The sequence below is a fragment of the Oncorhynchus kisutch genome, linkage group LG9 (assembly GCF_002021735.2).
Source record: "Oncorhynchus kisutch isolate 150728-3 linkage group LG9, Okis_V2, whole genome shotgun sequence".
NCBI classification, from domain to species: Eukaryota; Metazoa; Chordata; class Actinopteri; order Salmoniformes; family Salmonidae; genus Oncorhynchus; species Oncorhynchus kisutch.
In genome coordinates this window covers 9,013,604-9,024,900 of record NC_034182.2, presented here as the reverse complement: position 1 = coordinate 9,024,900, position 11,297 = coordinate 9,013,604, and the positions used below count along the sequence as shown (strand labels likewise).

Genomic DNA, 11,297 nt, shown 5'->3' with positions numbered 1-11,297 from the left:
TTGGCTACATAAGCCTACAAACATTTACAATAGCAAAATCACAAGAATCACAAGAATGGCTTAAGATACAAGTCTACATTGAGACGGAAGGGAGCAAGAGTCTTTAAATGAAAGATCCAGGCAGCCTCTCGTTTAACAATAAATCGTCGAGTTCACCCCCTCTCCTAGAGAGGGTGACACGTTCGATGCCGATATAACGAAATCCAGTGGTTGCTTCCAAGAAGTGGGCCGCAACTGGGTAAATTTAGTTTTTGACCACCTGATGGCGCTAAAATGCTCCGAGATTCGTGCTTTTTAATTCGAGCTTTGTTTTACCCACATAATTCTTACCACAATGACAAGTTATAAGATAAATAACTGCCTTAGTGGAGCACGTCAAATAACATTTGATTGGGATCTGTTTCCCTGTTTGGTGGTGTTTAGAGGATCTTCATTTATAAGTGCCATTGTATTTGAACACAGCCATTACACTTGTGGTTTCCATCCAGTACGGGCGCAAATAGACTTGTAACTATATCTTAATTCAAGACCTGGTACGCGAGTAGATTCTGGTGTACATAATGCCAGCAGTGGAAGAAAAAGTGACCAATTGTCACACTTGAGTAAATGTAAAGATACCTTAATAGAAAAAGACTCAAGTGAAGTTACCCAGTCAAATACTACTTGAATAGAAGTATTTGGTTTTAAATATATTTAAGTATCAAAAGTTAAATCATAAATAATTTCAAATGTCTTATATTAAGGAAGCCAGAGGCACACTTCAACACTCAGAAATAATTTACACACAAAGCATTTCTATTTAGTGAGTCCGCCAGATCAGAGGCAGGGATGACCAGGGACATTATCTTGATAAGTGTGAATTTGACAATGTTCCTGTCCTGCTAAGCATTTAAAATGTAACAAGTACTTTTGAGTGTCAGGGAAAATGAATAGAGTAAAAACTATTTTCTTTAGGAATGTAGTGGAGTAAAAGTTGTCAAACATAAATAAAGTACTGATACAACTGAAGTTTTTGGTGTATTTTACTTAAGTACTTTACACCACTGCATGCCAGTCTTTGGGGTAGAATTTTGTCTAGTAATGTAACACTTTCTCCACCAGAACGCAGTGAAGGACCGAACATAAATGCCCCCCTTGGGATCATGAGGACATCATTGTAATGTTTGAGGCATTCACTCTCGGTTAAGTATTTTATTATTTAAACAAAGTATTTCAATCTCAATAATCATATAGGTGATGGTGATGTTGACACTGACATTTGAATAGGCAATATAGGCATTACCAGAAATGCCCGTTTGGAGACGTTTTGGAAACATCCAAACAACGATGTTACTGCAACACCCTCTGCTGAGATTGAAAGGTAGGGAACTAACGTTTATCTTGACATCACAGTAGAGAGTTAAACACGGAAATCTGAGTCTCAGTACATAACCGCCGCTACTAAATTGAATGACCTAAAGTTAACACATAGTTGCAGCATCCATCCACTGTGCGCTTTTACGCAATCCCTTTAATTGGCCTTCGGCACAGTAGGACAGTGGCATCAGAGGCGCAGAACAGAGTTTACCATGCACTCTCTCAGGCTTGACTGACTACATGACATACGAGATGAAGGCTGTTTTCTGGGGGGTTCTCCTCGCCTGTGTGGACTGGGGTTGGGGCCAGGAGAATCTCACATTTGATGGAGACGTCCGCGACTTTGCCATTAGTGACCGATCCGTATACGTCGTTACGGATGACCGACTCTACCAGCTGAACCATGATTTTACCAAAGTTATAAAGAGGGATACTCCGAATGTAGTTTATCCTAACCAAGAAGCACCCCCTTCCAATGAAACGTATCCATTTAAGGTAAACATTTTACTGCCATTCATCAAAAACAAGACCTTGATCACCTGTGGAACCACAAAATGCGGTTACTGTGAAATACTGGATCTCAACGAAATCTCGAAATCTGTGCATTCGGAGAATATTGAAGTGGGTTCATTGGACCCTGGAGATTCAACCATTGGCTTTATTGTTGATGTCGGGACGAACTCCTACATTATGGCTGGAAGGCTGCCGAGCCGTGTGCGTAAAGCGTGTGTGAATTCAGATCAGTTGCTTGACCTACGGAATACACTAGACGGACAGCATGGGGGAATCTTTTCTCATTCAGATGAGAGTACGACTCCGTATATTGACGCCAGACAAAAGGAGAACTTTCAGTTTGTGGACGGCTTTCAGAGTAATTCACACATCTACGTGTTCTCGAACGTTCCCCAAGAGCGTCAAGTTCGAGTTATTTTGTTCAAGAGCGAGAACAGTAAAACAAATACTTTGAGACACTTCCAAGGTGCAACACTCAAATGCTGTGGAAACACGGAGCGGCGGGAGCTCCTGTCTTCCTCTGTGATTCAAGGTTCTGGTGGGCTCCATGGGCAGGTGCTCTGGGCAGGTGTGTTCACGGCTGGTAACACAAGCGACCCCATCAACACCGTGCTGGCCATCTATAACATCAGCTCTACAGGGCCTCAACTCAAATACAATGACCCAGACTTCTGCTATAAAGGCTGTGCAGAGGTTGGTGAGATGATGATGATTTTATGTATGGTTTATAACCAACACCATAACAAAGACACTATCATTATCGTTACCCTAATTTCTTAGCAAATGTGTTGAGATTGTCTTTAACACGGATATGTATGCTGCTCCAGGCATTGCCAACGGGTACCACCCAGGACCTGCATCCAGAAGCAGTGGTGTTTAGATACAGCTCCATGACATCAGTGTTGGCAGTGAGACACAACTCCTGGCTGGTGTTCTTCATTGGGACAGGAGACGGACAACTCATCAAGGTCTGTGGAACACAGTTATGAGAACTCAACACACACACACACACATACACACACACACACACACACACACACTGGCCTCATAACACCCTTCTCGTGTCCTTATTTCTCCCTTGAACACACAGATACTCATACAACAGAATAACAGCATTTTTTTTTACCGAGGTCTAAATTAGCCTGGAGAAAACCCACAGTTACTTTATTAGGCACAATAGTCTCCTTTGTGCAGTGTTGTCCCTGGAAAGCTTTAATAATCCAGCCAAATCCCCTGCATGTTTCTAACAGAAATATCACCACCATGCAGTACACTCTAACAAACCAGACAGGGGTTTGGTCACCACTACACATCAGTGATTGTTAGTCTATCATGTATCATCATCATCAAATTCATACTCTTGTTGACAGAGAGAATGTGTGTGGTCAACTGATATTTACAGCTGCAGTATAGGGGATTTCCTAGGGCAATGTTATGTATTGTGGTTTGTGAGTGTTATGTGTCAATCTACAGAGAGATGTTATTAAAGTGTCACTCTCTGTCCCATGTCAGCTTGCTGTAGACAAGGCCTACAAACCTGCCTGTCCCAGAGTGCTCTACAATTCAGATGACGACCGCCGTGTGTTTCCCAAGATGCACCTGGATCCAGTGGACCGCAAACATGTGTACATGGCACTGAGGAACCAGGTAAGTTCTACTGTACACAGAGATAAATATTATACAGTACAAGCATTCTGAAATAGGACCCAGGACATAATATTGTGTGTTTGTTGTAGATGATGCGTGTGCCTGTGGCTCAGTGCAGTGAACACAAGAGTCTGAAGGACTGTTGGTCTGCTCAGGACCCCTTCTGTGGCTGGTGTGAGTCAAGGTCAGTCACAAGAACCACAACTACACACTTCTACAACTTACGCTATATAGAGATTTCTTTATGATGTCACATATTTTCTTTTCTAAAATGTACTTTTTAATTCTTGTTATGAAGATCAACAGTGGCAGTCATTTCAATGTAATTCAATGAGGACAGTTGGTTTGTCTGTGTTAATGACATACCTCGGCCCAGGTTTTTTAATATCATATGATCTTGATTTTTACAAATTCAGAGTGGTAGAACAAAGGGCATTTCCTCTATCACCCAGAGCTTCTTAAAATAAACGTGGCACTATAGATGAAACTTCCTGTGAATATACACTACCGTTCAAAAGTTTGGGGTCACTTAGAAATGTCCTTGTTTTTGAAAGAAAAGCCATTTTGTTGTCCATTAAAATAACATCAAATTGATCAGAAATACAGTGTAGACATTGTTAATGTTGTAAATGAAAAGCTGGAAACGGCTGATTTTTTTATAGAATATCTACATAGGCGTACAGAGGCCCATTATCAGCAACCATCACTCCTGTGTTCCAATGGCACGTTGTGTTAGCTAATCCAAGTTTATCATTTTAAAAAGCTAATTGATCATTAGAAAACCCTTTTGCAATTATGTTAGCACAGCTGAAAACTGTTGTTCTGATTAAAGAAGCAATACAACTGGCCTTCTTTAGACTAGTTGAGTATCTGGAGCTACAGCATTTGTGGGTTTGATTACAGGCTCAAGATGGCCAGAAACAAAGACCTTTCTTCTGAAACTCATCAGTCTATTCTTGTTCTGAGAAATGAAGGCTATTCCATGTGAGAAATTGACAAGAAACTGAAGATCTCGTACAACGCTGTGTACTACTCACTTCACAGGACAGCACAAACTGGCTCTAACCAGAATAGAAAGAGGAGTGGGAGGCCCCGGTGCACAACTGAGCAAGAGGACAAGTACACTGGTGTCTAGTTTGAGAAATAGGTGCCTCACAAGTTCTCAACTGGCAGCTTCATTAAATAGTACCCGCAAAACACCAGTCTCAACGTCAACAGTGAAGAGGTGACTCCGGGATGCTGGCCATCTAGGCAGAGTTCCTCTGTCCAGTGTCTGTGTTCTTTTGCCCATCGTAATCTTTATTTTTTATTGGCCAGTCTGAGATATGGCTTTTTCTTTGCAACTCTGCCTAGAAGGCCAGCATCCCGGAGTCACCTCTTCACTGTTGGCATTGAGACTGGTGTTTTTTGTTTTAAAAAACAGACATTTCCAGCTACAATAATCATTTACGACATTAACAATGTCTACACTGTATTTCTGATCAATTTGATGTTATTTTAATGGACAAAAAAATAGCTTTTCTTAGAAAAAAAACCATGACATTTCTAAATGACTCCAAACTTGTCCTGTTTATCTGTGTCACCCTAAACCTGCTCAGCCTGACCCCTCTATGTGATGTGATCTAGATGTTCGTTTCAGGATGACTGCCTTCAGCCTTCAGCCTGGATCTCCATCTCTGAGGACTCCCAACAACAGAACATGGTCTCTTACCAGGTGGAGAAGAGCAGCAGTGGAGAGAAGATCACACTCACTGTCAAGGTCCACCTGAATGTGAATGGGACAGGAAGTCTCACCTTTACCTGTAACTTCTTCAATAAAAGAGGTGATCTGTGTGACAGGACAAGTCCCGCTCCAGCTTTTCCGCAATGCTCCTGCCTGTTCTCCAGCGACCAGCTTCCTGCTGAAGGTAACCTTTCACCTTCTAACTCTCCTGTACATTTCCCATTGACAAAATGGAGCATCTTGCTTAGAGATTGTTTCCCTGTGTTCTCCCACATAGGTTTGAATGTCACAGTGAAGATAAGAGTGGGGAAGCAGAACCTTGCTGAGAAACTGATGCTCACAAACTGTTCAGACATCACTGGACCACCTACCTCTGCCCTGTCAGTCAGAAATCCCAGATCTGTCATACTACGCCTCAGCACCATCATATAGCTATGTTTCAACCTACTTGTTTAGACCTACTTCAATATTTACTCTAAATACATCTTTTAAATGATATGTTGGGCAGATTGTGTTACACACTTGCCTTTCTGTATGTTATAGATTTGTTAGTCCACATTTTGCTTGAGTAACAGATGGTACACATGTTTATGATTAAACTCAGTGTAGTATTCTTATTCCTGTCTCTGTGTCTCTCAGGTGTTCTCAGTGCATGACAGCTGGATGTAGCTGGAGTAATGATGTCTGCTCCTGGACAACCAGGTCTGCCAACTCAGACCCCATACAGGTATCTCTCTCTCTCTCTCTCTCTCTCTCTCTCTCTCTCTCTCTCTCTCTCTCTCTCTCTCTCACACACACACACACACACCCCGTATTTGAGGGTGTTCATCTCGCAACTTCTTCACCATGTGTGTTCCTGTATCTTGTTCATCAACCCTCTCTCACTTCCTTCCCCAGGACGTGTGCAGACTCAGCCAGTCAGGTTTGAACTACTCTGTAAGTCCATCCTGCTGATCACAGCCTTTTCCTCTTCATCAGCATCTCTCAGTGGATCTTATGTCCCTTATAGGGAAGTTTGATCTCAGAACAGGGAACTAAGTTCGTATGTATGTGGGGTTTTTTGTGCGCAAGTGTGCGTGTGTGTCTGCACGTGACACAGAGTGGACTTGAAGTGGTCTGAGATTTTCACGGTGACATTGCCGGCACAGTCATTTCATGCAAAGTACCTATCAAATAGCTTAGGACATCTGTTATGTGACAAGGACAAAGCATTCTTGTATATGGTCACTACAACCTATACACTACCAAAGCAAATATGTGTTCACACGTGTGTCGTAAGCTACTTACTGTACATACATACATACATACATACATACATACATACATACATACATACATACATACATACATACATACATACATACATACATACATACATACATACATACATACATACATACATACATACATACATACATACATACATACATACATACATACATACATACATAACTTATTTCAACAGCTAAAACAGTGTTAACATCTGAAATTTAATAACCCCGAAAGATTCATTATAGTGTCTGTATTTGAGATGTTTTAATGGGATTACTTTGTTATGATGCTCCTCACAGTTTGAATGAAATGTGAATAATTGAATTAGATGTGATGAATATAGCTGTGTGTGTTTGGTGGTGAAGGAAGTGTTTGTTCCTTATAGGGTTTGGTGTTTGCAAAGTGTCATAATGTTCCTTTGGCCTTATCAAACCTCACTCTCTCACACTCGCTCTCGAAAGCTAAGATTGAGGACAAAATGAAGACACTCAAATGGATATCTACCAATGCCAAGATACTATATTCAGTTAGACAGAGCAATATTCATAGATCTGGGCATCCTACATATAGATCACTCGTAAAATAGAGATTTTATCTCAACCAGGCGGATCAAAAAGGTTATATATATATATATATATATATATATATATATATATATATATATATATATATATATATATATATATATATATATATGTAGTAAGAAGATATTTGTCTCTGAGTCAAGTCATCATACCTCTTGCAGTGGGGATCATGGATCACATGACTTTGCCTCGGGGCAGTAGTAGTAGATTTCAAACCATCCATCATAATTACATACAGTGAACTCCAAAAGTATTGGGACAGTGACACATTTTTTGTTGTTTTGGCTCAGCACTTTGGATTTAAAATGATACAATGACTACGAAGTTAAAGTGCAGACTATCAGCTTTAATTTGAGGGTATTTTCATCCATATTGGGTGAACAATTTAGAAATTACAGCACTTTTTGTACATAGTCCCACCATTTTAGGGGACCAAAAGTATTGGGAGAAATTCACTTATCTGTATGTATATTAAAGTTGTCAAAAGTTTAGTATTTCAGTCCCATATTTTCTGTTTGTTTTGGTTGTTTCAGATATTTTTTTGGCCCAATTGAAATTAATGTAAATTCGTAATTACATTTCGTAAGTAATTTCGTAAGTAATTTCGGAGTCACTTTTATTGTAAATAAGAGTAGAATGTTTCTAAACACTTCTACATTAATGTGGATTCTACTATGATTACAAATAATACTGAATGAATCGGGAATAATGTGACAAAGTTACAGATGCACAAATGTCATACCCCCAAGACATGCTAACCTCTCACCATTACAATAAAAGGGGAGGTTAGCATTTTTGGGGGGTATGATATTTATGCCTCTAACTTTGTCACTCATCATTAATTACCAAAACTAAAGACCAAGCCTACAGCCACAAACACATATTTAGTTTCACTTGTCTTTATCAGAAATATTGTCTGTGTCTGTCTCTGTGTCTGTTTGTTTGTTAGGAGCCAGTGATCTTTTCCATAGAGCCCAGTGTTCTGTCCTTCCATGGGAGAAACCATGCCTTGATGAATGGAGAGAACCTGGATCATGTGACCAAGGTTCGCATCCAAGGGCACATGAACTGCAGTCTCAAGGAGTGAGTCAAAGTGGACAATCGGTTGAATATGATTTGTTTTCTAATGATGCAAACATGATTTTTTGAGATACATAAAACGTGGATTATTTAAATCAATGCTTTTAAACAATGATTTAGATGGGTTTTTTCCACTGGTGCTCAATTCATTCATGAAAACCCAATGCCTTACCACTGTGTTTTTGTAAAGTGTGTATCTAACCTGTGTAGTGTGTGTATCACATGGTCAGGTCTCCAGTGTGGAACCACACTGGATCCAGTCTGACGTTCCACATCCCCAGTGGAGACAAAGGTTCTGTCAGTGTGTGTGCCGTGCTGCCAGACGGTCGCTGTCTGGGCAAGGCCACTGTCACCTATGGGTCCTCACCATCCTGCACTGGGCTAACACCAAGCACTACCTGGGCTAGGTAAAAACACACACAAACACACCCACATACGTATGCACATATGATCAGAATTGTTATATATACACACACACACACAAGCTATACAGAGGTTAAGAAACATGCCTGTAACTCGTTTCCACATATGGCTACTGGCCATGGTGTTGTCTGATGGGAAAAGAAAGTGGGCCGCTTCCCAGAAGTTGCTTCATTGTGTGTTTTAATAGATGTTTCATTTCCCTCTTTCTCTCAGCTGCTCAGCACTGGCTTCCCTTTTTGCTTTTGGTAGCTCTCTAAAGCAGATTCTTCATGCTTGGTTAGCTAGTTTTACTTAATTTATTCTGTCAAATGCTTTGTTTTGTATTACAACTTTTTTTTCTTCCTCTGGCTTATTTAAATAATGTGGTTTAGACATGACTACAATTCCCATCGGCACGCTAGGTGTGACCAACAACCCTCCTCTGATTGGTTGATTTTGTATGTGTCCTGCAGTGGGAAGAGGAAGATCAAGGTCCACGGGTCCCATCTGGAGTTTGTGGAGGAGGTTGTTCATGACCACGCCCCTCAGACAATCCAAACCAAATACAGCTCTGGGGTAGGCATCTTAACAGACTGATTTAATTGATTTCTTGACTAAGCGTCATGTCTTTACCCCTCACGTAACCAGTCAGCAACCTAATATGAACCTAATATACACACACCTCACCAAACTTTCACCTTCACACAACACAGAAATCAGTCATGGGGGCCTCAATTTCTGAGGTATTCTAATTCATGTTGTTGGTGTTTTTAGACTCTGTGGTACCACACACCTCCCTTTGAACACATAAACCAGCCAGTCACCTCCACAGTGTCTCTGAGAGTGGCCAATCAGACACTGGCCTGCTCATCACAGTTCACCTACCATCCCGACCCAGAATTCACCAGCTACACCGCAATCAAGACAGGAAATGACATGCGTGTCACCATTGAGGTATACACACATGCACATGCATGGAGGCACGGATACACACACATATGCATTTTGGTAGCACACTCCCTCTCTCTTTCTCATTCATTCATACACACACATTCCATTTCTATTTTTATTTTTATTTCAGAAAAGGGCTGACAAGTTGAATATCACCACAGAAGAGATCTTAGTGTTTGGTGTTCAGGAGGAGAACCATGATGTAGAGTGTGTCATGGACACCATCGAGACGAGCAACGAGACTGACTCTGTCATCTGTGAGATAAAGAACACTCCCAACTTTAACATCAATTCACTGAGGGTAAACCTCTTATTTAGATAAATTCAAAAAGGCTGTTAATTGCTCTTGGAAACTCCGAATCAGAACTGTCCTTGGAAATAGTATTTTACAGTCAACATGCATTATGATGTGCTTGTTTTTCAGATAAGAGTTGGAAACTTCACCAAAATACTTTTGCCAAAACAAGCTGCACCTTCACTGCTAATCATCCTTGTGCTTATACCCATCGTCATTGTGGTCATTGTGGGTAAGTATTCACCTTTATCAACTTTGTTTTGACTTAGTGTCTCATGACAAACTGTAAATGTCCAATCAAGTAGCTGGCACACAAGATTTGGTTCTGGGTTCTGAAATTAGGTCTGACCTGGTTTGGTTGAATAGGTTTAGGTATGGTGGTGTGTGTGTGTGTGTGAATAAAGCTCTTCTCCTGTCCTGATCAGGTGTGGTGTTGTATTCCTACAATAAACAGAGGAAAATGGCGGCACAAATGAACAAGCAGCTGGATCAGCTGGAGTGTGACATCAGAAATGACATCAGACAAGGTCAGTCATCGTGGACACACCAACCTTGATTTATATTCTTAAATCACACACAGACACACACACACTCATACTCACTGATGCACCAAATTGGCATCATAAATGGATTTTAACAGAGTCAAGGCCCATGACTACCACCCACATGCAATTCACACATAGGGTTCATACGGTATAGTTACACCAAAAAGAAACACCTTTACTTACCCTTCTGTTCTCTAGGATTTGTGGATATGCAGACGGAAAAGTGTGATTTAATTGAGAACGTTGGAGCCATCCCTTTCTTGGACTACAAGCACTTTGCTTCCAGGATCTTCTTCCCTGACGTACGTAGGAGCAGAGCACAGAACAGAGTCAATGCAGTATACCTAATACAGTCTGCTTTAAAATAAGAAATGTTGTATTAAATGGACAGACAGGTTGTGTTTTTATGTTCATAGTTTGTCCTATTGTTTCTATTAGGGTGGACCTGTGATGACCTCCTGTATCAAAGACATTGGCCAGGTGTGATTTGATTTGAACCGTATGTGAAATCTGCTCGTCTGATTGCCATAACGTGACTTTATCAATGACTGGAAGGGAAACGGAGGATGTAATAGATTTCCATAAGTAGCTAACATCTGTCCTGTGGTCAGGACGCGGTGAAGGTGCAGCCAGACGAGAGCTGTCAGGCCCTGTCCAGACTGATCCGGGATCAAGTGTTCCTCACCTCCTTCGTCCACGCTCTGGAGGAGCAGAAGAACTTCAACGTCAAGGAGAAGTGAGTCAGTGAGGACAGGACAGGACACAATTTAGGCCAAGTGTCACTTAGCTGGTTTGGGTATAGGATATACGACAGATAAGGTTAATGTACTGTATATAGTACAGTAGAAATGTTTTAGGTGTCATTTAAGTCATTATGGATGAGCAGGTTGGCGTGTATAGCAGGTAATAGAGATGTCATAAGTCTGAGG

At 41.0% G+C, this 11,297-nt stretch overlaps 1 protein-coding gene across 4 annotated transcripts in view; it reads left to right on the top strand.

Annotated features, from left to right (window-relative positions):
- The first annotated feature begins 1,393 nt into the window (after positions 1–1,393).
- The window catches only part of LOC109879969 (plexin-C1), a 27,930-nt gene continuing 18,026 nt past the window's right edge, over positions 1,394–11,297 (top strand). Inside the window, exons 1-18 of one of the 4 annotated variants that reach the window (XR_004210988.1) lie at positions 1,394–2,562; positions 2,697–2,837; positions 3,382–3,516; positions 3,606–3,700; positions 5,143–5,423; positions 5,517–5,619; positions 5,879–5,966; positions 6,137–6,175; positions 8,045–8,178; positions 8,406–8,582; positions 9,051–9,153; positions 9,352–9,531; positions 9,659–9,829; positions 9,953–10,055; positions 10,249–10,350; positions 10,567–10,670; positions 10,807–10,848; positions 10,980–11,104. Coding sequence is in view for 3 of the 4 variants with exons in the window: in XM_031831797.1 (XP_031687657.1) it covers positions 1,597–2,562; positions 2,697–2,837; positions 3,382–3,516; positions 3,606–3,700; positions 5,143–5,423; positions 5,517–5,619; positions 5,879–5,966; positions 6,137–6,175; positions 8,045–8,178; positions 8,406–8,582; positions 9,051–9,153; positions 9,352–9,531; positions 9,659–9,829; positions 9,953–10,055; positions 10,249–10,350; positions 10,567–10,670; positions 10,807–10,848; positions 10,980–11,104 (3,089 nt within the window). In the remaining variant the exon portion in view is untranslated. The remainder of the gene's footprint in view (positions 2,563–2,696; positions 2,838–3,381; positions 3,517–3,605; positions 3,701–5,142; positions 5,424–5,516; positions 5,620–5,878; positions 5,967–6,136; positions 6,176–8,044; positions 8,179–8,405; positions 8,583–9,050; positions 9,154–9,351; positions 9,532–9,658; positions 9,830–9,952; positions 10,056–10,248; positions 10,351–10,566; positions 10,671–10,806; positions 10,849–10,979; positions 11,105–11,297) is intronic. The other 3 variants (XM_031831799.1, XM_031831798.1, XM_031831797.1) reach the window with 3 other exon arrangements.